At 49.3% G+C, this 26499-nt stretch overlaps 1 protein-coding gene across 1 annotated transcript in view; it reads left to right on the forward strand.

Moving 5' to 3' along the window:
- Positions 1–26499, forward strand: part of slc25a21 (solute carrier family 25 member 21) — an 81892-nt gene that overhangs the window by 29329 nt on the left and 26064 nt on the right. Inside the window, exon 3 of the mRNA XM_053844868.1 lies at positions 25066–25114. Within this exon, the coding sequence (XP_053700843.1) occupies positions 25066–25114 (49 nt within the window). The remainder of the gene's footprint in view (positions 1–25065; positions 25115–26499) is intronic.

The following is a 26499-nucleotide window of genomic DNA, read 5'->3' on the forward strand; positions in this document are numbered from 1 at the left end:
GTCCATGGAGATGTTTTTTACCACCTGGTGCTTAAGGCGTATGTCTGAGTCTGGTCACCGCTGCTGCCGCCTCTGAGACGACGCCTCCGAGGTGGTTTCCCTCCTGTAACCGGCAGTAAATCTCAATAACCAGCGCCACTGATGCTTTTAACTCTGTTGTATTACGACGGGAGAAAGACTTTAAAAACATAGCCTCAGTGTTAGTTTAGGGCTGCGCCATATATTGACCTCAGTTCATCATAATGGAGGAGTCCATTAGCAGCATTAGCCACCAAGCTAACTGAGCGGCATGACGTCACTTCCCACTCGTTTGGGTGGAGATTGTTTTTATGCGCTTTGTTACGTTGTGTTTCAGCTGTTCTCATTACAGATGCTTCAAAAACTGCCATTTTGAAAACAATCTTGTAAAAAGAAAACCAAGAATATTTGAGATCAAAGGATATTGAAAAAATATTGTCATCGGTTTTTGCCATATATATATATATATATATATATATATATATATATATATTAACAACAACAACAACAACAACAGCAAACAGCAGCTTCAAGCGCCACTCAGCCGGGTGTATTGAGGAATGCGAGGAATGAGAAAACATCCCATCAGGATGTTCACCCTTCGCTCCTCTTGTCACCCTCACAACTGTATGATGCTGCGTGAAAATAAAATCCACTGGCTGTTCATGGGAACTGCAGTCCGTCATGTGAGAGGTTTCACATCCACGACGGGACTTTGGGTGGCTCCACCTTGTTCTGACAGCCAGCTAAACACTTAATAGTAATGGTATTGCGAGTCATGGCGGGCAGGTTCCCACTCGAGATGGTGCCTCTTGGGAAATGGATCGTACTTGGGCACGTCAACACACACGCACACATTTGTGCTGCAGCCTGCCTCTGAATATCTGTCAGGTCTGTGCTGCAGCGTGCTGTGTTTCCTCTTCATGGTTCAGAAAAGGTTTTTTTTCTTACACTTAAAAGACGTTATGTAGAAAAGCTAAATTTAAACCTTCCGATTGCGTCATTTAAATCCTTGCCAACTGTTCTTAATCTTCCCGTTGAAATCCTGACTCATTTTTGTGTTCCTCAGTGTGTTGCCAATGTAGTGACACCAGTGTAATCTCAGCAAGAAGAATGATTGAAAGCTCATGATCTGCTGAAACAAATGGAGCGGTGCGAACAAAGCCCTCTTTTGAGGCTCCTGTCCACGCGGTGTGCTGCAGGTGGATCATGTTCTGTGCAGTCAGGAGGGCAGGCTGTCAGCCCCTGCGTGGCAGCTCTCACGAGATAATAGCAGAAGCTGCGCCGTGAGCGCGCTCTCCAGCACCTGACCCCTTAAATAGGTGCTGAGTGGATTTCCTCGGCCGGGCTGCCGAGACGTGCTCCGGCTCTGTTGACTTAAGCCTTCAGAGCCAGCCATCAATCATCCGGCTGTGACGGCTCTGCCCCTGACCCCGGCTGACTTCAGCGCCGTCGCTGCATGTAAAAACCAGTCCTGGATGTGAACGCTCGCCTCCCTCTCCCATCCCATCCTTCTCCGACACACACAAAAAAAAAAAAAAAATGAGTGGGAGGCCATGGCATGCGGCCGCCGTTTGCGCGGCGTCGGGTCGGGACCACCTGCACCACCCACTCCCGGCTCCTCTTCTTCCCCGGCTCCGGCTCTGCTCCACCTCACACTAATTCTGGCTTCCAGCTTCCATTGTCCCAGCGCTCGCTGCGCTGCCGTCTCTGGCTGATATGAATTATCGGCCTAATGGTGTTTGTGTGCGTGCGGAAGCATTTCAGCAGCGTTCCCAGCTGAGCAGCCCACCCAGCCTGTGAGAGAGCCGGCCTCCATTTTTCTTCTCTCCGCGGACCCCAGGGGTCAGTGTGTTTGTGTGCGAGCATATCCCACATCCTCATGTGTTCCAGCCAGAGAGCACGTGGACCTCGGTCGCGCACGGCTTCGTCTCTTCACCTCCGAGTGAATCGCACAGATCAAGTCCCTGTCTGCTCCCTGGCTTTACCCTATCATCGTTCTGAACCTGGATCATGGGCCGTTAAATATGACTCTAGAAGCCAGTTTTCCTCTGCCAAAGATACTTGTGAGTGCTTCGTTACATTTGGCCGCCAAATAAGTTAAAGTAATTGTTAGTGTTTAAATATTTAAATTACTTATTATTATTTATTTATTTATTTTTGGCCAGTGAATGAACAAATGTAGTTATTATTTAAAGGATTTTTGTAAATTAGTGTTGATCGGCGTTATGTATGTAATATATACTCTGTATATATTACATATATATAATGCACCATGAGCACTAAAAAAGGATTTCCTTATCTGATCGCCATATTTACTGTAATGCAATGAATTAATATAAAAAGTATTAATATCAGCAACAATCTTTAACCTTGTGGCATAATTCTTCAAAATGTCTGTGTTACAAGTGACTTGATATTGGCAACCAAGTCTTTACAAGTTAGCCCATTTTACAACGATGACATGATGGAAGAAAAAAACCATTTATGGTTGAGAGAGTGTCTTCCTGAGAGTCGCCTGCAGACGTCTGCTGCTGTTCATGCCTTCATGTGGAGTAAAATAAATATTATGACATTCACTTTTATCAGTAGTAAAATATAATCATTTGTAAAGAATGAATCATTAGAATAACATTATTTCAACAGTCATTTAATTTGGACTTTTGAGAAAACATTTACATTGAAAGTGCCTTTTTGATTTATTTTGATTTCAGTCCTTAATAATAACGTTAATTCTTCAGTCTGACATTTCATTTTCAACCATCGTGACTCGCTCATCGTAACTCATCAGATGATAACTTTGTCGACTGGGGGTTATGTTCCACATTACAGCGAGACCAACCCAATTTCACAGCTGTCAGGGCGGCGCCTCCCAAGATGGCGGCTGCTCCTGCGCACGCTCGCTCGCTCCCCTCACGTCTCTGGCCTGTTTGGGTTTGTGGCCTCCACTCTGCAGACCTGACGTGACAGTCTCACCGACACCGGGAGGATCTTGTCGGCTAATTCCCCAGGACCCATGTGGTGGCGGCGGGCCCCTGAGGGGACCGCTCCATCCACATGTGAGTGGTGAAAGGCGGCATTATGAGTGATTTCCATGAGCTCAGGCCGCCGCGCTCACATCGATTCATGAGTTTGTCTGGATGTGTTGGAGCTGCTTTCCATGACCTCCAGCCAGGAGCCTCCTCTATGGCTGCCTCGTGTTTAGACAAGCGTGGCCCACATGTCAGCTGCTCAGCTCATTTGCTGGGGTGAATTCATGTGCGGCATGTGCGCCCTGACCCCGGCGCCGACTCCTCCATCTGGCCCAGGATTGGTTGAGAGGGCGGACGGCACTTGTCCGGGCCGCAGGTGGCGCGATAGCAGGGCTGAGGGGCGCAAGCCATCAAGGTGGCACTGAGGGTGGAGCGAGGAGGGGTCTCACGCAGAGGCGGCTCACTGAGGATGGTTCCTGCAGTGGCCTGAGGGTGGAGCTCACCCTGGTCTGAAATGGTCTCAGAATTAGGGATGTGTGTCGGCAGGTATCTTGCGATACGGCGCGTAGCCCGATACAGGTGAGGTGATGCCATACAATGCAGTATATTGTGATAGTGTAAATTCAGCAATATGTTGTAACAAGAGCCATCATTTTAAGGGGAAAATCAGATAATGCAGTACAACATCATGTGTATGAAAACAAGTTTGTTATGACTTATAGTTACATTTTGCACGGAGGAGTGAGTCGCTCCCTTCAAACCCAGGCTCCGGGGCCAACTTGAACCCAAGTGCGGTAGATTCCCAGGACACCGACGTGTGAGGTGAGTTACACCACTGATAAACAACAGGGAGACTTTAGTGACGTCTGTTGACTTCCTCCTGGTGTCACACGTCGGTGACCTGAGGAGTCGACCGTGTGCCACAACATTTCATTTTTGGTTCAGCAAACCAAGTCAGATGATCAGCGCAGATGCTAGATGTTGCAGCTGGAGCTGGACCTTCCGAAACATCTCCAACACTGGATACAGTGGCTGCGTGCGCCGCCCTCTCTTATCAGCTGTCTCATTACTGAAGAGTCGGAGGCCGGGACGAAACGTTCCAGCCTCTTTGATGCCTCCCTCTCGTCCCCCTCACCGCCCCCTTCGCTCCTCTCTTTGATAAAACTTTTCCTTATGAGCTCATAAAACCAGACGCTCTCTCTGGCCACCTCCATCTTCCCTTGTGTGCTTAGAAAAATTGCGACTTCTCTTGCTGAAACGGGGATGTGGTTATTTGGCATGAATCACATTTATTGCAGGAGCTGTGTTTTGACACGAGGCGGGTTGTGTTGATGTTCAGGCAGCTGGAGGTGCCTGGGTCACATGACGCTCACTGGACTGCTACTGACCACTGCGTACATTAATGTGCAGGTTTGACTCTGAAAGTGGGGAGGACTCTCTACCAGGGGCTGGTCGTAATGTTTTTGCTCATAAGTATGAATTCTAATATGAGTTTTTAAAGGCCTTCATACTTTTTCCTGTTTTTTGTTTTTTTTCCCTTTAATTTATATTGATTTTTCTTTATTTCTTCATTTCATTTTATTCTGTTTCTTTTTTCCTTTTTTAAACTGTGAAATGTTAATGTCAAACATGAACACTGAGGAAAGAAATATGGAATTTATTATAAAGTTTCTGAGACGCTAAAGTTGTTGTCTTTCAGAATTGGATGACAAATATGTAAAAAATGAAAATTAATGAAAAAGAATGAACAAAAAGTGATGATAATAATAATTCAAACATCACAGCTTTAAAAATAAATAAATAGTAAATAAATAAATAAATAATATTTTATGGTTTGTATTTTTCGTTCTTTTAATTTACCATCATTTAAAAAATGATGGTAAATTATATATATAGATATATAGTTATTATGAGCTGAGACTCCCTGTGTTTTTGAGTCAGTGCTCCCGCTGCTCCGACAGTGGCGCAGCAGCGATGCTATCATCCTTTAAAAGAACAGGTCTGTTAGGACTGTGCTCTTCCTCCTGCTGGATTCCTGTGGCCCGGCGTCTCGGCCTCTCTCTGGCTCCACATCCCTCAGCGGGCCGGGCCCAGCATAAGCGAATAATGAGGTAATTGCCCCCCTGATTGAGCTCAATAGGAAACGTTTCAATTGCGCCAGGAGGAAGTGGACTCTCCGAGAGGGAAACACCGCTTGTCATGCAACTGTCAGGCCCTGAGCCGGGATTAACTGGGGACTGGAGGAGGAAGCAGCGCTGGGGAAGAGGGCGGCCCGGGGGGGAAAGAGGGGCGGCGGCCGGGGAAAGGGGTTTTAGAGAGAGCAGGCTGGAGGCAGACAGACAGACGGACGGACGGACAGAAATGATTGCAGCAATTACAGCGATATTGAAACACGCCTCCCTCTGATGGTACCATTCCCCGTCCAGATAAGAGGCAGAGCTCTGCACCGCCTGTTACAAATTACAGCCTCCCAGCCACGGAAGAGCCCCGGCTCCCGAGTCGGTGAGTGTGTGTGTGGGAGGGTGAACCGAAGCCGAATCATTCATATTCAAGTCACTCGCCGACACAAACCTCCAGGGCCATTCATTACTGCCTCGGTTACTGCTGGAAGTCACTGTTTTTTTTTCAATTTACCGTCTAAAGTAGACATCATGGTGTGACACCTGTGTTTGTTTGTTTTCCGTTTTCAATCCCTAATGTTTCCATAAATGTTGTGGTTCATTTCAAGCCATTTCTCCCCCCAAAAAGCCTCAGAAGCACGTTCACTATGACAACACATTATTTTCTCACCTCTTATCAGTACACTTATTTTTATACTTTATTTTTAACTATTTAATTTTGACCTAATTTAAAATGTCGCTATTATTCAGAGTATTTATAATGGTATTTATAATAGAATACTGTATTAAATTCTCTATTACAAACACAGTGTTGCTGCTGGATTTGTAATATTTATGAAGGAATAATTTCTTGAACACATTATTATTATAATTATTACTATTCTTATTATTTATATTTCAAACAAAGAACCGTGATGCAGAATTCATCGTGCCCCTGCTGCAGCACAGGTTTTGTGTGACAAGCTCAACAGAACTCACAGACCCAACTGTCGCGGTGAGTTGGGGTCCCTGCTTGCGAGGGTGACTCAGACCTGGACTCTGACTCCAGGAGGCGACAGCAGGCCTGTCCAGGGTGTCACTCATGACTCTGCAAGCGTGTTTCCTCTGCACCAGCGAGTGATGCGAGCGTGAAGCCGTGGCGCTGCTCTGTCATCGCGCTCCCCCCTGCTGCCCTCCGTACATGGGCCATGAAATTGAGGCGCGGGCCGCTGACCTCTCCTGGCAGACGGCGCCTGGAGCTGCTTTATGAAGGTGTTAATGGACAGGTGTGGGCTCCCGGAGCCAAATAAAGCCCGGCTTCATCTTCGCACCTACAGTTTACTGTTGAGATGGCATTAAAGGAAAGTGTGTTATTTCTCAGCCGTGTTTATCTGTTTGCGTCGGTGTGAGCCGCAGACTTGGCTGCTGTGCTGGTGGAGGCGTGCGCGTCAGCGAGCGCGTGCCAGCAGCTGCAGGCCTGGACTCCTTGTCGGCGTCCCAGCGGGACACGGTGCGGTCAGGAAAGTCAACGCCGGTCCATGTTAACAGGCTTCCTGCGCCTGGTACCTGTGTGGCTCGCGCTCTGCTCGACTGCGCTCATATTTTCATCAGGTTTATTGGCTCTTCTGACCGCAGTCGTGTCGCGATGACGCCGTCATGTGCTCGGGTCGCCACGCCCCCAGACTGACCTGGCCCCCCTCCTCCCCCCGTGGTCCAGACCCTGTCATGACAGCTCCCAGCTCCGACTTGACGCAGCCAAGGCAGGACGCACACATCCGCAGTTATAATTCAGTAATTTGTGTTTGTGCATATTGTGACAATTGTGACAAATGACCGGCCGAGAGTGAACCGCTAACACGCCCCCCTCGTGCTTCCTGCCTGCAGGAACACACCGCTCAGGTGTTTAGATGATTTCTCGCGTGTTTGTTTAGCATGAACTGATGGATGGAATGGCCCCTGAACGATGGTGCCATCAGCGCCGGCCCGTGGGTGGCGGGTCGCTCCCGCTGTTTGTTTGTCTTTCCCTCCCGATCCCTTCATCCACGCCGTGTCTCCCCGCGCCCGCCGCGCTCCCCCCCTCAATCATGGCATTCAGCCTCCTCATTTACATTTTCCGGACACATTTTTCACCACAGGTGGAGTCTGTCATTCATGTTGAAAAGGGCTTTGAGCGTTCATTTGGGATGAATCAGGTCGACTGGGGGAGCAGTGTTTTGACACCAGGCGGTTGTGTTGACGTGCTCATGCATGTTCAGGCAGCTGGAGGTGACTGGGTCACATGACACACACTTGACTGCTACTGACCACTGCCTATATTAATGTGCAGGTTTGGCATTGAAAGTGGGGGTGGTCATAATGTTTATTAGTTTGTTAGCCATCTCATCTCATCCCTCACATCTCATCCCTCATATCTCTCATCTCATCTCTCACATCTCATCCCTCACATCTCTCATCTCGTCTCGTCTCGTCTCTCATCTTTCTCATTTCATCTCTCGTCTCTCATCTCTCGTATCTCATCTCATCTCTCACACCTCATCTCATCTCATCCCTCACATCTCTCATCTCGTCTCGTCTCATCTCGTCTCCTCTCGTCTCCTCTCGTCTCTCATCTCTCTCATCTCTCACATCTCTCACATCTCTCATATTGCTTACATCTTATCTCATCTGATCTCATATCTCCTCTCCCCGCCTCGCCTCTCTCACGTCATCTCTCTCATCTCATCTTATCTCATCTCATCTCATCTCATCTCATATCTCCTCTCCCCTCCTCGCCTCTCCTCTCCTCGCCTCTCCTCGCCTCTCCTTGCCTCGCCTCTCTCACATGTCATCTCTCACATCTCATCTCATCTCATATCTCCTCTCCCCTTGTCGCCTCTACTCACCTCGCCTCTCACATGTCATCTCATCACTCATCTCATCTCTCGTCTCTCATCTCATCTCTCATATCTCATATCTCACATCTCACATCTCATCTCCTCTCCTCTCCCCTTGTCGCCTCTACTCACCTCGCCTCTCTCACATGTCATCTCATCTCATCTCATCTCTCGTCTCTCATCTCATATCTCATATCTCATATCTCACATCTCACATCTCACATCTCATCTCATCTCCTCTCCTCTCCCCTTGTCGCCTCTACTCACCTCGCCTCTCTCACATGTCATCTCATCTCATCTCATCTCTCGTCTCTCATCTCATATCTCATATCTCATATCTCACATCTCACATCTCATCTCATCTCCTCTCCTCTCCCCCTGCCCCCACTTCATCTAGTACTCCCTCAGGTGTGTTCTCCTTCTCAAGGACGGCAGATATTTCTTCTTTTCTTTCTCCATTCTTCCTGTCCTTCCTGTTTACTTTTGATCCACTCACGAGCATTTGAACGTGTGCAGCGCGGCAGAGGCTGTGCGTGTGTGGCTTGCCTTCATCTTCCCCCTCAGAGAGGAACGTCTCATGTTCGCTCTCTAACTCGTCCTGGTACAGGGTCAATTGCAACCAGTTGGCCGCCAGTCTGGTCCAAAGTAAACATTTGGAGAGAGGGACTGTACACGCAGGTACCTGAGGGCTTAGCCCCCCCACCCCCACCTCCTCCCCGCCTCCCCCCCGTCCTCCAGTTCACCCTCCTCACTCCATTTCTGGGACTAACTTGTAGACGGTCGTGGGCCAGGACGGCCTGAGGGGCTCAGGTTCGGCCGGGTTGTTTCCGTGAGAGGATCCGGGCGCTGGGATCTGTGTTGCAGCAGCGAGATTCAGTCCAGCCACGGCTCCCCTGGTGTTCCTGTGAAGTTTTCTGCAGCCGAGTCTGACGGCAGGCGACGCCTTCGCTCCCAGCAGCTCAATTTTGTCGACATAAATCCAAGTCACATTTCCTCACGTCACGCTGCCGACCCTCAAGTGCGTTCGTGCCACAGTCTAATGGCAGCTTTTTCATGAACGGAACTGAATTGAAAACCTTCCCTTGTTATTAATGCTGCGTTTTACAGCTCAGCTCAGCACATCAGAAACAGCTGCGTTCCTGAAACACTTTGAAGGAATTGTCAAAGGAAACATTCAGATCGAAACGAGAACGGTGAAGATTACGATGTCGCAGGAGTCAGATCTCAGGATTCTGTTGGTAGCATTAGCCACCAAGCTAACACCCACCCCAGCACAGCATGACGTCACAGGAATTCAGCGTGCAGGAAGGCTCCAGCAAAATGCTAACCTCATGCATATTGTGGAGGGGAAAAAAAGCATGTCAATGCTGGTCTTGTAGCGGTGGTTTCCTGTGTTCTTATGCATCAAAAACACTTGTTTTGTTTCAAGAAATGACATACGCTCCTCAGCACTGACTCCCCACTTGTGAAGGAGGGTTGCAGCCCTTTATCATAAGACTCGTGTCAAAAATGTAACTCGGCGTGAGGGACTTTTCTCAGGCTGACTTCCTCCCCGTGCGAGTGAAAGGGGCCGCGCGCGCGGGGTGGGGGCGTGGGGGGTGAGAGTCCGTCGCTGGCTCCTACAGGTGCTTATAATTTGCAGCGTGTGATTAATCATTGTTGTGTTTGGGGGTGACACACTGTTTAATGGATCTGTCCATCTCCCCTCTGCTGCTCAGGGGAGGTGGGAGGAAACCACGGCCGCCTCGCCACATCACTTATGGCCCTGAATGGGTCAAGATGGCGCTGGTTTTCATGTCAATATTTGCTTAGAAAGTGTGACTTGGTACTGTACATCCTTATTATTTGGGCTGGAATATTGTTTTTGGGGGAGTGAGACCTCTGACTTTGATGTCACTCTTTTCTCCTTGGAAGTACATTCTTCTGTGCTGACCACGTTTGCTCCTTTTGTTCTGCTGGGTCCAGGCCTGTTGCTCCTTCAGCTGTACTGAAGACTTGCTGGAGCGTGACGACATTCTGAGAAGCTTGTATTTTCTGAAGACCACTCCGCTGCGATCCAAACAAATCTGTCCCGACACGTGCTCATGCTTGTGGTGGCAGAGCGTGAGGCACCGAGTCAACCATCGTTGAGACGGTTAGCATGCTAGCTAGCAATATGGCCGCCGCCGTTGTCATTGAAATGGAGCTGCAATGACGCGTTTGAGTTGTGGTTTGTTTGAGTGAGAAATGTAGCATTAATAGCCGCCAGACAGAAGCAGCAGTGTTTTGGATGTGTGTGTCAGTGTTTGTTTTGGGTGGAGGGCAAACTGGCTGGTCAACATGGCTGTAAATCAGAGGCTTCCTGATGGACAAGAACCTAATCTGTCCCCAGTGTGTCGTTACGGCCGAACCTCCCAGATAGTTTCAGATGCTGCTCCGCACGACTCCCTCACACACACACACACACACACACAGAGGAGGCCGTGCGTCCAGAGACAGTAACACAGACCCACATGTTGAGCATAAACTGGTCAAGCCAGTGTCAAGAGTTCACCCTCCGCATCTGTCATAGCAAAGCGCCGACTCATTCCTGCGCCACATGCAGACGGGACGCTTTTTTCTCGGCCGTGGCTGAACATAAGCAAACTGACTGATCCTTTCAGGACATGTCGGGATTCGCCCCGAGAACCAGCCGGCTGCTCCTCAAGCGCCCCACACAGTGAGCGAGTCCAAGCCAAGGTGCTCTTTTTATGGACCTTTATATGGCTGAAAGAAAATACAGGCTGAATTTAACCTGGGTCTTTGCCTGGTATAACAGTCGCCAAATCTATTCTACAGTTTGAACATCGCTGTGCGATTTCATCCCCCCAACCTTCCCTCTTCTAACTTCAGCTGACAAATGGCTGCCACCAGAACTCGGCTCATTCGGAACCGACCGGCGAGGGGGAGCTCAACCCCTCCATCACGGGACGACGGAACTGTTTTGTTGTGTGTTTCTGAACACAACTCAAACATGTCCTGTGAACTCCAGGGCCCCCAGTATCTGAACCTCGCTCCTGCTCCTCCGTCACCGGTAACCTGAGAGCCAAACCGATAATCTGACTCCCGTCAAAGACAAAACACCGATCTGCTCCACTGACAATGAACTGGAGACTCTCGAACACAAAGACTGTTTACTCAACCTTCTTCAATGGCGACTCGGACGCTGAGGCTGGAGCTCCACGGTCGGACTCCTCGGTGATGTCAGGTCACACGACATCTTAGCGGGACGGTGTCCGCAGATATATTTTCACTGGTGAGCTTCTGTGACACCAGTATGGAGGTTCACTCCGGAGGCTCTCAGCAAAATGTTGCTGGTTAAAATCCAGCTTGGAGCAGCTGTGGATTTGGTTTGGATTTGTTGAGTTTGTACGGTGTGCCTCGCCCTGTGCAGGTGTCTGTGGACGTCGTGTCTCTGTCACCTCTCGCCCTTTGTAGCTGGGATGGAGTCAAGCCCAGATGCTCTTACTAAGAATGGAAATGAGTATTTTGGTTACACTGAAGTACATCATTTGGCTCCAGCTTCTCCTTCAAATGTTAAACCTTCAAGCAACAGGACTTGGATAAAGTAGTTTATATTTAATTTAATTTGTATTCAGCCAGTAAACATTTATTTCTGATACTTCTTTGATTGAGTTGAGGATCTCTGCTCCTCAGGGCTTTAAAACAGAGTAATGTCCTCTATACTGTTAAATGCAAATACAGTTTTTTTTTAAATTTATTCAACGTGTTCACTGCTGCTCAAATAACTAAAACTGAGTGAAAATGTTTTAATGTTAAACTCCAGCAGCTGTACACTCTTAAAACATCGTACACCATTTATTTATTTTGGTTTTCATAACAATATTGAACATTTATTGGCTTCCATGAATGCGCCTCTTGTGTTTGAAGAATAGTCCCTTATTTACTCGATATAGGCGAGTACAACATGAAGTATTTCACTGCTCTGTTGCCTGTAAATTGATTTATGAATGAATTTGTTTTTGTCTTTGTACTTTGCTCCTGAGCAAAATCCTGAGCTCTTGTGTGAAAGTGAAAGTTTAGCGGTTGTTTGTGCGGCAGTTCCCTCGCTGCTGTGTTACAGTCTTGTTTAAACACACAGGCCCCGGTATTATCTGCACACCTGTCCATCAGGACGGGCGGGGCCCTGAGGAGCGCCGCCCTCACTGTGCCGGCGGCATCGCGGCATCTACCAAGACACAGCTGGCAGCGATGCCACGCCGCTCCGTGCCGTCCTCGCCGGCCCGCGACTATTAACAAGCCCAATCCGAATCACGGCGATACGTCGTAGACAAAACAGCAAGCCGCGCGGCTGATTTCCTAATTGCGGCATCAAACCGCGGCCATGTGTAACGGCGCAATCATCCGCGCTCATCAGGCTCCGACCGCCGGCATCTGCATCTGGAGCCGGGTTATGCAATGTTTAGAGAGAGAGGCGGCCGGCATTACGTGTGAATCCGCCCGGCTCAACTGGTCCCTGGATCTTTTATTTCAGCCTCCATGGGACACAAAGGGGCCTTTCTGTGCGGCACTAAGCCCCGCCCCTTGACTTTCTTAAGCACTGGAACATATTTGGACCGTGTTTAAGCAGTGATGGCTGAGTGCATTTACACTTTGGTAATGGCTTCCTGTCTTTAACTCTCTGGGCTTGTGGGACAAGTGGCATGTGGGCACTTCCTCTCTGCTACTGCTGCTCCAAGCCCAGTGTCTCCCGCTCACGACGGACCACCCTCAAAGATGAGTCACTTTCTCCTCCAACCGTGGACCATTCGTGGACGCACAGATACAATCACCTCTCAGGAATGTCTGCTGTTTATTGTTGCCTGCACCATTTGGCATTTATCTAGCAAGAAACTGCATTTCTGCTCCGGGATCAAATGCTTACCCTGCTTGATTTGCCCTAGTTCTGGGAGGATTGTGGTCGTCCGCCATGGAACACTGATCTGAGTGGGGCTTCATGTCACAGTGTGGTGGCGCGACTTGGAAGTACAGACTCGGCTGCTTGGATCGTAATGTAGTGCACGTGGGAAAATAGTGAATAACAACACCTCATGGCATAAAGTCTAGTCCAGTCTAATCTAGTCAAGTCTAGTATAATCTAGTCTAGTCCAATCTAGTCTGGTTTAGTTTAGTCCAGTCTCGTATAATATAGTCTAGTCTAATCTAGTCTGGTTTAGTCAAGTCTAGTATAATATAGTCTAGTCCAATCTAGTCTGGTTTAGTTTAGTCAAGTCTAGTATAATATAGTCTAGTCTAATCTAGTCTGGTTTAGTGTTGTCTAGTATAGTATGATATAGTCTAGTCTAATCTAGTCTAGTTTAGTCAAGTCTAGTCTAGTCTGGTCCATTTATAATCTAGTCTAGTATAATATAATTTTGTCCAATCTAGTTTAGGTTAGTTGAGTCTAGTATAATGTACTCTAGTCTAGTTTAGTTTAGTTGAGTCTAGTATAATATACGCTAGTCTAGTTTAGTCTAGTCTAGGCTATTTTCTCCTTGTGCAGGGGTGTTCAGCTTGGCCCCCAAGGAGCCGGGGTGGTGCAGGTTTCTCTCCCGACCAAGTTGAAACAGGCAGCACCAGACCGGAGCCTGGTCCACTTTCCTAACCTCACTGACTCACACTGACTCACAGATACCGTTGGCAGCTCCCAGCGTCCACACCGTCAAACCCCCAGTTGGAAGGGTGAAACTCAACTCTTCATCTCGGCGGCGTCCGATGAGTCAACATCACAGGAGGGTTCTTCCTTCTTCCTCCCGGGTTTCTCCTCTCATGAGTCCCGCTCACAAACCAGTGGTGGAGTCACGTTCCTTCCGACCAGTGGTCCGAGCTTTTCTGTGTGTGGCGGAGCTTCACCCTGTCCTCACAGACACCGGGTGTTAACAAGTCGTGAAAGCATTTATTGCCTCACTAAAAGCGCATCATTGCCGCCACGCTCTCCCCATGACTGGCTCTATCCTCAGCTTTTATGGCCTCAGGTGAGGCGCGTGCAGCAGTGGAGAAGATCCTCGCTCACCGGCAGCCGCTCCTCCTCTCAGTGCGTCTCATGCGTGTGCTCTCCATCACCTGCGAGTGTCTGTCCACTAGGTGACAGTAATGACATGTGACGACAGGTGCAGCTCTGTTGGCAGAGAGGCGCCCTCAGCGCTGCAGCGTGCGCTGCTGACGCTGTCGGACCGTCCCGCTCTGCTCTCCTCCCCCTGTTTGGCGCTGGGTGAACTTTTGATGGGAGCTTTTGATGCAAATACATGAATAGATCAGGAAATAAATAACAATGTGAAGGAGGAAATACCGGTACATTAAAAGGCACATACCCAGAAATGGGAAGTCAATACACATAAACATAAAGGGATGCCTGACAAATGTGTCATAATTCCGGGTTAATATGTCACTTCTGTAATTCTCATTTCGTCGTGTTCTGCCCCTATATGAAAGGTGCTAATATTCCCGACTTGGAGTTCAGCCTGCAACACAGGTTCAGACCTGTGAGGCGTGTCATCCAGAAGCACCTTTACAGTTCAGCTTTTCTCCTATTGTACACACGTTTTTCTCTGGCAGTTTAGACTTCACTATGTGGCTTCCACACGGCCCCAGCGGCGTCTCAGCCGAGTGGTCTGTAGCTCCAGCAGGCGACTCGCTGACCTGACAGTGCAAGGCGATAATGGAAGCTAGCGGGAGAAAAGGTGCTAACGTTGTCAGGACACAGGAGGTGCTCAAGATGGTAGGGCTCAAGTTGAGTCGCACCGTGATGGAGTGAGGAAGGTGCAGCACTGTGGTGTCATGCCGAGAGAGAGCGCAGCACGTGCCTGATGCTTGCTCAGTGGATGTTGAAGGAAGGAAGGATGGAGAGAAAAGCCAGTGGCTGAGTTCCTGGAGAGTCGGGTTCTGTATGAGGAGAGATGCAGTGAAGTTTGTGAGGCCTCTGCAGGACATTCCACCAGGGGTCAGCGCTCGGTCCATTCAGTTTGACTGGCAGAGGCAGTAAGAGAGGCGTCGCCAGGGACCATGATGTTTGCTGATGACATAGTGACCTGTGGTGAGCATAATGACCAGGCAGAGGGATGAGCAGGAGGATAGAGCTTCATACAGAGATATGGACAGAGAGTAACTGAGGTGAAGAGTGAAGGCAGTGGTCATGAGGCTTCATGAAGCTTCATGACACGGTGTCTTCCTTATCAGAGACTAAAATACTGTGCTTTCAACCACCATTTCAATGAAACTTCAAGTCTTTTTTTATACTGACTGAGCTGCGGAAATGAGGACACTGTTTCATGAAGCCTCATCAGCCCATCACTAGCAGGCAGGTGGGAAGGGACGATTGTCCGGGGGGTTATCTGTGGAGGAAGAGTGGTGGCCAGAAGAATGGGATGCTGAGACGGGAGCTCTGACACCAAGACAAGAAGCTGAGTCAGCAGTGGTGTGGCAGATGCTCAGGTCCTCACTGGCGACCATGGCCAGACTCGGATAGTCTGGAGGTGTTTGGAGAGGAGAGAAGCATCCTGGAAATGGAAGTGTCGAGCACATGCAGGAGAGGAAGTGGAGCTGTGAGACTCACGGATGTGATAAAGGAGGTGTGAGTCGGGAGGGAGCAGAGGAGCTGCTGCGACGAGGCGAGACACCTGCTCTTGTAACATGCATGAGGCTGGTAACGTTTGTCGTGTTCTGCTGAGTAACGCCAGGTTGAGCAGGAATATTGACATTCGACTCTCATATTTGCTGATGCATTCCACAGTTGATGAAAGTGATTTTAACCAACACACAACAAACTTGTTTTTAAACACGTAGAACGGTGCAGGTTTCTTCACCTCATTCCTCCATTGTTACCTAAGCTCTGCTGTGGATTAAAGTGACTATAGCGAGATGAAAACAGGACTGACTGCATACGTCTCAGTCGTGCTGGAAACAGGGTCAGAACCTGCAACATGGCTTCTATAGATGTTACAGATCACTGCCACTCTGACTGGTGTTTCACGCTTTCTTTTCACCCGCCGCCAGGCCTTTATTTTCAGAATAATTTCACAGATTTACTTTAGCAGTAATTTAAAGTTTAGAGCTGCTTAATTGATATGTAGCTTAAATGTAAATATGAGACATAAATGAACTCACTCTGTGGTAATACTTTATTATTGCTATTGGAAAGACAGAATTATCTCCTTGTTACAATGTTGCCCTCCTTTCACTGTATTTTTGTAGCTTAGCTTCCACTTCCTGTAATGTTCTCGTATTCGAGCGGAACTTGGCTCTCAGCGCTTTGATAGCTACAACTCCCTCTGATACTTTCCATCCGTCCGCTTTTGTTACAGGGTCCACCGCAGTTTGCTCAGACCGTGACAGGTGTCCTGCAGGGGTTGGAAGGCATTTGTTTAAAGAGCCATTGCTGTGAAAGAAAGGGCTGCAGCCGACACGCAGCACTTCCTCTCAAACATCAGTTACACCAGGTTTTGCATCACTTTTGTCCCCTTTTCTTCTCCGGCTGTTGCCCACTTCCGCGCGGCCGCGGCGGCTATTTGCATCCGACTGTGGCGTAGAGGAGAAGAAACACGACCACAGGTGTGAAGAAGTCGGTGACAGTGATGGAGGGCTTCACCGTCGGCACGGTCTCGCTGTCAATCACTCGCCAACCCGTCGTCCGACCTGGCCACACACGCACTCACACGTCTCTTCTGCAAATGAGTTCATCAGCAGGTTGACAGACAGCGACTTGCGCCAGCTGCCTCTAATAGCCAGCAGCGACAGTTGGAACACAAGATCCATAGCTATGAACGCACTCAACTGGAAAGCTCATTCATCATTTGACAGCAGGTGATATGAATACAGGAAGCTCTCCAATCCGCTGTGACAAACAAGCACTAGCTGTTAAACTGTCGAGCTTTGACCACAGCTATTACAGGGGAGGATGGAGTGACTTGTGAATACACTCCCGCCCACAGTCATGTAGCCGTCAGTTAGCCTCAGCGTGTTGGCGTGTGACAGACCCAGCACTGTTGCAGCTACGTTTGTCACACGTGCAAAATCTCTCCGACTGCGGAGCTTTAGATCTCAGTTTGATCTTTGTCCTGCAGAGTTTTGTGCCAAGTGAGGTTATGCTCATGCTAGGTTCTGTTGCTAGCTAGGTCTCATTTAATCTTGTGTACAAGTGGCGCCTCACACGACCGTCTCTGACAGAGTCCGGCTGTAAATATTGTAATGTATATATACTCCATTAAAGAGCCTCGCGCTTGTTGCTAGCATAGCAATGTAGCCACAAGGAGTGTTGCACGTCATGTATGATCACATTCACTCTGAGTTGGACGTTGGCAGTCAAACAGGAGGATTATGTTTGTGGCGGTTTAGCATCTTCTTCCAAAGCAAGCAAAGAGTAAATATTTAATTTCTCACACCGTGAGTGACTTTGGGTGTGTCTTCACTGGAAACATGCGGCCATGTTCAGCGTGTACAAATATGCCAAACAGCTTTCGGAGAAATGCTTGGTATGTTTTGTTTTCTATTTTCACGCTGACTGCATTTAAAAAAAAAACACAGAAGAAGAAGAAAAGTCATTTACTTCAACTCTGATTTCCCATGAAGAGCTTTTGCCGGGTGTTTTGATCGATAGGTTGCAAGGTTTTTTCATTCTGTTCTTGACATTTTGAACGGCACGTTCCACGCTACCGTTTCTGAAGAGAAACGTTAGCCTGACAGCTAAACGGTGGCGCATGTGGCTGTGAGCAAAGAGGCCTCGGAGGTGCGAAGAGCGGCGGTAGCGCGGCGGTATGTCGTCTTAATGACTCCGTATGTGGGGAGCATCGGTTTACAAGTCTCTGTCTGTCACTGGAGATGGCCCCCGATTGTTTGTCTAAGCACCTCTGAGCGTTTTCAAGTGCGGAATTAGAGCCGGGGGGATTGAGGCTGGACACGAGTGCACTCCCGGGACAGGAAGTCTTATTGGTGGTATTCGTGATTAATGGCTCTCTCCCGCCTGATCTTGCCCCGCCGGCTGCTTCCTTTTCCAGATGTTCCCAGCCACCACAAAGTCGGCTTGAAGAATATCTCAATTTCCACTCTGTAGACTGTCACATTGAGTCTCGCTTATTTGGAATTTGCTTTCGTTCGCGGCGAATAAACGGCTGGCGTTCAAGCGTCGGCGATAAATGGGCTTTTCCAGCCACAGATCGACTGATCACCCGCTGCCTCTATACGTCTCCTGCGCCTGGTGGAGATTTAATGTTGGTACGTCGTCGTCGTGAAAGTGTTTTATAACCCTTTTCGTTTTTAATGTGATTACACTGGAAGTGATGAGGCGTCTGTTTGCTCTGATAACAATCCAGGCTCCACCGTCGTATTTCAGCCGGTCAGCAGTGGTAAGATGATTTCATCGACTTTCTTCTCCATGCGTAATAGCAGTGTCCGAAGCTTGCACTGTGATGGAAAACCAGTGAGGCAGTTGAGGTGTCTGTCGCGGCTCACGAGCCTATTGTGTTTCATAATAGATCAACACGCCCTCAGTGAACCTTGTTGACCTTCCTAGTCCAGTGCCTGGATGCTGGTGTTCCTGCTCGAGCGGCGCTTCCCATCCCTGCCTATTTGGACTCCGCCAACACTGAACTGGAGTTGCGTTGCTAATCTCGGCTGACGCGCGGTGGCATTCATCACTGCGCCGATCTCCTTCGCTCAGCCTTCTCTCCTTCACGCTGAGGCCCATCCGCTGATGGATATCGCCGCGGTTTTGTCAGTTGACAAATTGAGGGCGAGCAGCGGCTCACACGGGTTTGTTTAGCATTCCTGTCCCGATGTGTTTTGAAAAGTATTAATGGAGGACGAGAAGGCGCAAGGTAGAACCTGCAGGTTCAGTCAGGACGAGCTGGTGGCGGAGTTTCCCACACTTTCACAGCACCGCTTGTCATTTTCTGCCCCAGTGAACTCAACTGACGGCAGCGCACCTCTTCATCCCGGAGTGCTGCGACACGGTGTTGTTGTCGGGGGGTTATTTATTGCTTCCAGTGGATGGTTCTGCCATGTCGTAATTGCCTCTTCACTGGAAGCCGTGTGCGTCCTCCGGCTGGCGTGAACTGACTCTTCAGGAGTCAGGCCTGTCACTCGGGAGCGGGCTTCCCTCCCAGTGGCTGCTGGGAACTACAGTGTGTGTCTGCGCCTGATGGATGACACCTGCACTCGTTGAGCAATCACTCCCCCGCTGCACTATTGTTGCCGTTGTCTCTCACGTCTGCGTGGGAGCCAAGCCTGTGCATTCCCCAGCCAAAAGCAACTCCGATAAGCATCTCATCTGCGTGATGTACGATGATGATTCCGACAAGTCATCAGATAACCCGGACTGGTGGCAGATTCAGCGCTTCACCAATGATTTTTGCAGCCACTGGATGGCTTCATGTGACCTGTTGAACTGAAGCAAATTCCTCTGCGATTCTTTATCTGACATCATCTCACCGTATCTCTGCTGTCCTTCATTAAGCACGGCGCTCTCACGCACTCTCCGATCTGGGGCTTTGTCATCAATGCTTCACTGCAGAAGTTTCACATATGAAAGGACCTCTTCTGTCCATGAGGAGGAAAAGCCAATCAACTTTCTCCTCAGAAATAAGAACAGATAAAAGTTATCCTCTGATCAAGCTTGACATATGCCATAGATCTCACTTGTGATGTGTGTGACTGAAACAAACTAATGCCGTGGGAGCGCTGCGTTTCCACCGGCATCAGGAGCTGCTTTAGGTTTTGTGTGATCTGTACGTGGTAGCAAACTACACAGGGGTCACCGACATGGCGCCCGCAGACGGCAAAGGAAAAAAAAAGAAAAACCATTTTCATGTAATAACCATCTTATTACGTTTGATTCTCTTCCACCATTGGGAATTATTGTGGAAACTCAGCAATGAGACAAGTATTTGAGAGGAATATCATTTCATCATCGTGATTTCAGAAGTGTGTACTGGACCCATGGCAGCCCATTGGGTCGCACAGTGACCTCGGAGTCGCTCACAGTCCCTAAAATGATGGTGACCCCCGGTCTACAGGGTCACAGTTCGTGTTTAACTATGACACCGAATGCTTGCTAGCTTCTACCTTTGGTAGTTTAGTTAGCATCTGCCTTAGCGTCAGAGCTGTCGGACTCTGCTGTGACGTCATATGTGCAACGTTTGATCTGATTCCACAAGCCAATAAGTCACAACTTACACAATGTCATTTCAATCGAGGTACTGCATGTGTGTGATCCAGGGCACGAGGCAACGTGGACCAGAAAATAACGTTGATCTCCCCATGCACGTCCATTCATTTTAGGTCCCACGGAGCGACCAGGAAGGGGCGGAGACTTGGGCTCCCTGTAGGCTTCGTCTATGACTCCAGGATTTAAAGGCCGTATTTGTACGTCTCTACCAAGAAAATGAATTGGCAAGGAGGGAGAGTTTGACCTTGAGCGTGGTGCCAAGACACACAGCATAACAGGGAAAACGACTGGATTGATAACAGCTGTCACAGGGAAGTGTGGCTCGACGATCATGAAGTGATATGGCTGAACGAGGAGAGCCGTGAAGGTGTTTGTCTCTCTGACTGACCATAGTTCAGAGTGACTGCAGTGGTGCTCCTCTTCACCACCTCCTCCACACCGACTCGTCCTCACTCCTGTCATATATTGACCTTGGGAACGTGGACTTTGGCGCCCTGTACTGGCACCTTCAGCGTCGCATGTTGACCTGAAAGCCTTTCACCTGAAGCACGGCGTATCCTGCAGCGCCTAAAGTCACAGGCTGCTTTCGCCATGAAACAGTTGTTATTTAAAGCCGTGCCTGTCGGTCAGTAGGTGGTGCTCCCCGTCTGAAGCACTACACATTGAAACACCTTTGGCATCAGTATAGGACACGAAAGTGGGTTGTTTATAAAGATGTGAGAAGAGAACTGAAGCAGAAAATCAAGAGACAGTGGCCTCCATCATCCACTCCACAGTGTATTCGCTGGAGACGCTGTCCTGACTTTTCAGACCTTCATCAGCTGAAACACATGACAGGACAGTTGAGCTCCAGTGATGTGAGCGCGGCATGTGGAGTGTGTGGATGGCGGCGGGCCAGGCACTCCTTTGTCATTAGCATGTGTGAGTGTGTCAGCGAGCCGCTGACTGACGGGCCCTGTCACCATTACTGGGCACAAAAGCACCTGCGCAGAATGGAATGTGTCCATGCGTCACTCAACAAGATGTCAGCGGGGCCTTGTTCTTCAGTGGTGAGGCGAAGCCGGCCTCCCCTGAAACTACGCTCCACACAAGCGACTAGTTGTGGTGAGTCGCGGCGCATGTAATGGTTTATTTTGCCTCGGTAGATCCTTCAGCAACAGAGCTTCACAAAGATTCTCTTTTGCATTTAATTATTAGCAGTTGCATTTGAACTAAGCACAGAGATGCACATCACACCTGTTGGAAAATTGAACATTGGCATGATGCTCTGTTCAGATTCATTATTTGGGACATATTTATAGTCATTTCTATGTTGATAACACCATACAATATAAATGCCTCGAACATAGTTGGGGTGGTTTCATGTTTTCATTTTCAGCCCATCCATCCCATTTTCTTCTACTAACTTGAGGTCAGGGGTCGTGGGGGCAGCAGCGATGTGCTGGTGAGGCTTCTCATTTTCAGAGCTCAGTGGGTGGCGCTGTTGGTCAAAGAACAATGTGAGGTTTCAGAGAAACGATACAAATAATCCAAGGATTTTAGAGAAGAGAGCGCCACCTACGGGGCTCTGAAAATGAGGAGACTGTTTCATGAAGCCTCATAAACCCATCACTGCTATTCAGACTGGATTTGTTACACCCCACAGTTTCCCTCCACCAGTCTCTATCGGATGATGGAGCTTCTCTTCCAGTATCTGAGAGAGAGTCCCGACACCCTGCGGAGAAGACTCTTTTCAATTCATTTCTATTGCGTTTGAATATCAGCTGCTAATCCACATCATTATTTTTAATAACTTCAACCTCAATTTGAATCGAGTTATTTACTAGTCTCCTCATTAAAACAAACACGTAGCTATGGTTGTCTGAATGTCAGAGTTTTTTTACGAGCAGAGTGTAAATGTGAATAGCAGGTCATCGATACGTGCAGTGCACATGTTTGCTGGCTCCAGAAACATGGTACTGAGGGCACTTTTGCACTCACTCTTGTTGCAGTCACATCCCACTGTGCTGGTGCAACCTTGGTTTTATTTTCTTGGAGGAGAATAGGTGAAGCAAACTGAAGAGTTTCGTGACAGAGGACAGCTATTGTGCTTCTGTCATCGCTCCTGAGAAGACAACACCCTCTCCCGCCTCTTATTTATTTCCGAATGTCATGACACAGCACTCTTGTTTCTCATCTCTTCTTTTCGTCCCGGATTCCTGCCCAAATCCTCACACTTTAGTTTTATAATCGAGGCCTTCATCGATTTCAATGGGCTGTCACTCCTGCTAAGCTTTTTTTGGACGGCGATCTGCGCGCGGCATGTCACGCGGAGGTCAGCGCAGGATTAGGCTCCTGCACTTTCACTTGTTTATTTTTTCTGGCGAAGCCTGAAGCCTGTTCTCTCATCTGCCATCAGCTGTTTCTAAGGTGTCTCGTCAACATGGGCGTTAGACGCCGCTAAAATAAACAGAAATTTACTTTTGCATTCAGCCTTGTCATCGGCTAATCCCTCTGCAACTGCCGTCCTCTGCAGAGCAGGCGGGCGGGCGGCGTGACACCGCAGCAGGCTGCGCCAATCTGCGAATCAGCCTCATTAATAAAGAGTGTTAACGAATGGCGACTTTCAAAGTTAATGAAGCATTTTGGAAGGCTGCGCTCCTGAGCCTTCCTGTGATCCCTCTTTTACGATGAGGCCCCTATGGTTGAAGTGAAGGACGCAGATGGATTTCATCACTCCTGGCTGGAAGAGGGCTTTTCTTCTTTCTGTCCATCCATAATGAAGTCCTGGCTGAAGCCACGCCCCAAACCACTCCCTGCTTAACACGGCTACAACGCGCTGGCGGCTTCATGTCCGCTCACGTATGGACCAGGCTGTACCCATCTGCAAACCGAGTCACAAACACTGGAGGATCCTGCTCTGGGAGTCGCTGCCCCATCCACAGTTGAAAGCCTCGGCCTGAGCGTCCTCACCCTGGCACCATGTTTTCTCTTGATGCCATTGTTTCTTGTTCTCAGTTCCTTCCCGATGACATTGGCTTCACGACAGTCACCACATCACACCTCTCCTAATCTGTTGCCTGCCAACTGTCACGTCTCCTCTGTTGCCCATGTGACTTTTTAACCAACAAAAAAATGGATGTTTTAGGATCAGGGTCCGGACTGTTTCCAACCCGTGCTCTGCCTCGCTGACTATGGCTCCAGATTATTAGTGGCCAAACAATTATCGGCATGGCCGATTATCTGCGCCGGTATTCATGATTTTAAATGAGTCAAATGCCGATACAGTGTATCAAAGTTATTTCAACTCTCTCAGCTCTGGTCAGCTCTCACTGCCGTGTGCCCATCAGGTAGCTAGTATTCCAGCGTCTGTTGGACGATGTCGGTCGAAAATGTCCACTCATCGTACGTGTTCCAGCGGTGACGTCGAAACTTTTCACTTCATTCAGTGGCTCTTTCTAAATTATTTATGGCATCTGTCAGGCAGCTTGTTTGCCAAGCATGCGTTGTACTTCCTGGTCTGATACAACACACCCGTCGTGATTGGCTGGCACGCACGGGTTTTCCAAATGAACTTCTTAATTGACAATTACGCACCAAGAAAAATACTTTTTATTCTCATTTGTAGCAACAAAAAAGTGCGCCAATGAATTAACTTTTCGCCCTGAGGGAATGAGCCAGCGGCTACTTCCTGGTTGGACGTCAAGCCTGTACGTCAGCCAGTCACGATGTGCTGGACATCGTTGGACATGTGCTCGGTGAACGATCAAACGTCTTGCGTGTGGTAGAATGAATCCTTCATTTAAAATTAAAGCAGGTGGAGTGGACAGTTGGAACGACTGGGCTCGTAACTCCACGGTCGAAGCTCTGCTCGCGCAGAATCCTTCCAGAACCGACGCTGCAGCTTTTCCTATCACAAGGCTCCATGAGTTATTTGAGGTGACGGCTGTCTGTGAGTCAAACCTGCTCGGATGCCTCATTAAACCAGCTGATAATAACTGTAACGGTGGAAGGCTCAATGACAGGAGGGCGACTGATAACAAGGTGCCGGCAGCGAAGCCACGATGAGTTCAGCTGAGAGCCAAGACAGTCATGTTCAGATAAACATCAGAGTCCTGTTTCCTGAGGAGGACATTTTTGACATGTGGAGGAATGTCGAGGAGTCGCTGGACCCGCAGACTGACAAGTCACAATGCACACTTCCAGTGAGCAGTTACTTTGTTCACTTTGGTCACCCTCCTCGCTGTTTTGTTTGCACAGACCAGAAGAGCCGGTTTGGGCTCGCTCGCCGCGTCCAATCAGACGGCAGAACCGCCGACTCATTAAGCGCAAATGAGTCATTTTTGTGGCGAGGTTATGAAAGCCATTAGCCGAGCGTTAGCCTCCAGAAGCCTGGTGCTGCCGCATGTGAATGAGAGCGCGGCCGTATGAAAGGCCACTTTCTGTGGTGGGTTACACGCTAACTACTTCCCTGGAAAAACCCCAGAAGACTCGCACTCTTTTATAGACAATAGGTTTCAATTGGAGCGGGCAGCTGTGCACACACACGCAGGGCGTTCCAGCGAGTTGGGATTCTGAACGACGATGATCAGTGAAAGGCCCAGATGATCATGGTCATGATCATGGTTAGCGAGCGCCGCGCTGATCAGCTGCATCCGTCCAGAGGATGCCATCTCGGCTCTGCGTGGCTGTTACGGTCGCTGGCTGCTGTCGCTGAAGCCGGAGAGAATGACCGTACGTGGGAGACGTGACGCTCCAATGGGAGTCGGGTGCGGAACGTGTCCTTAGAGCCGCTACAGTCCCCGCAGCCCAGTACCGCTCAGACTTCACTCATGGCTTCGAGCGGGACTCACGACCAGCACCGAGTCATAGCAGCTGACAGCAGGCGGATGAGGCTGTCGAGAGCATGTTTTCTGTTCATGGAAAGGTTTTTTCTGTGTCCTCTGCAGGTCTTGTGGAAATCTGCCTGATGCATCCTCTCGACGTCGTGAAGACGAGGTAGGTCAACGCTTGTTCCATTTAAATTCAGCTCCTGTGGGAATAGCAGGGATTAAAAAGCAACAATTGTTCTTAGTGGCCAACAGAGTGGGACACGTTCATGAGCTCAGATGCATCAGAAACCCCAAATGTGTGGGACGCTGAAATACATTTCCAGGAAGAGACGATGAACAGGTGACGGTCACAGATCTGGTGATGAGTTTACATGGCGTGAAGTGCTCAGCCTTCTCTAGTCTCTGGTGCATGTCATTCAGCCCCAATTCTCCATGGAAACCGACCCCTAGTGGCAGGTCTCACTGGGACCTCTCCACCCCAGGAGAACGTCATTTCTTCTTCACGGGCCCCTGATACTGGTCTTGATCTTCACTAACATCAACAGCGCGATGTTCACCACTGCTGTTGATGACCTTTGAAGTGGTGACCTGCCCAGCTTGGTGTTGACCATCTAGGCCGGTGCTTCCCCACATATAGTCCTGGATCTTGTCCGACATGTGGGCGGTGCCACATGGACCAGGCTGTTCCCATCTGCAAACCGAGTCACAAACACTGGAGGATCCTGCTCTGGGAGTCGCTGCCCCATCCACAGTTGAAAGCCTCGGCCTGAGCGTCCCCACCCTGGCGCCCTCCATCCCAAACCCCTGTCCAGATCAGGTCACCATTCAAGCTGAGCACGCCTGAACTCGGCTGAACACCTCGCGCTGCTGTGTTGCCAGGTGACCCCCCCGCCTGGACTGGGGTTTTGATCAGGTTTCTCTGGCCTCCTGTCTGCAGACGTTTGGGCCGTCTGACTGCAGCCGCTGAACCGTGGCAGCTGAACCCAGGCTCGGTACAAGAGCATCTGTTTTGGAAGTGCATGAGCAGCAAAGTGTTGGCCATTTCATCTGCGAGCGCCAGTCTCGGTTACTCACGCCGCAGTGTCCCAGCCGGCCATAAACAGGTCGTGGGCTTCCACTAAACCTTTATAGTCGCTCACAGGCCGAGCCAAGACCTCTGACTCAGCCCCCCCGCCCCACTTTTCACTACCTGTCAGTAAATTGCACGGCTTTTTCTGTCATTTACTGCGGCACTTTCTGGCTGAATAAATTACCCGCAGCTCCAAAAAAAAGCCAGGTCTCACTTTGAAGGCCGTGCCACCTCGGGAACACTGAGAGGGAAATGTGGAGATAAAAGTGAGCAGCGTCGTACGAGTGGATACGTGATACTTTGAAGGGCCACGCTGTGATTTACGGCGTGGAAGGTAAAGGGGTTTATTGCAGGTAAGTCTCGCGCCGGGCCTGTCCTCACACTGGGTCAGGGTGAAGAGTGCACGCGCCGCTTTCTCGGTAACGTCCCGCTTTAAAGGCTGCTAAAAGCTGCTCTTAAAGGCGACACTTTTATCTCCTGGC

The sequence above is a fragment of the Synchiropus splendidus genome, chromosome 16 (genome assembly GCF_027744825.2).
Source record: "Synchiropus splendidus isolate RoL2022-P1 chromosome 16, RoL_Sspl_1.0, whole genome shotgun sequence".
Classification (NCBI taxonomy): domain Eukaryota; kingdom Metazoa; phylum Chordata; class Actinopteri; order Syngnathiformes; family Callionymidae; genus Synchiropus; species Synchiropus splendidus.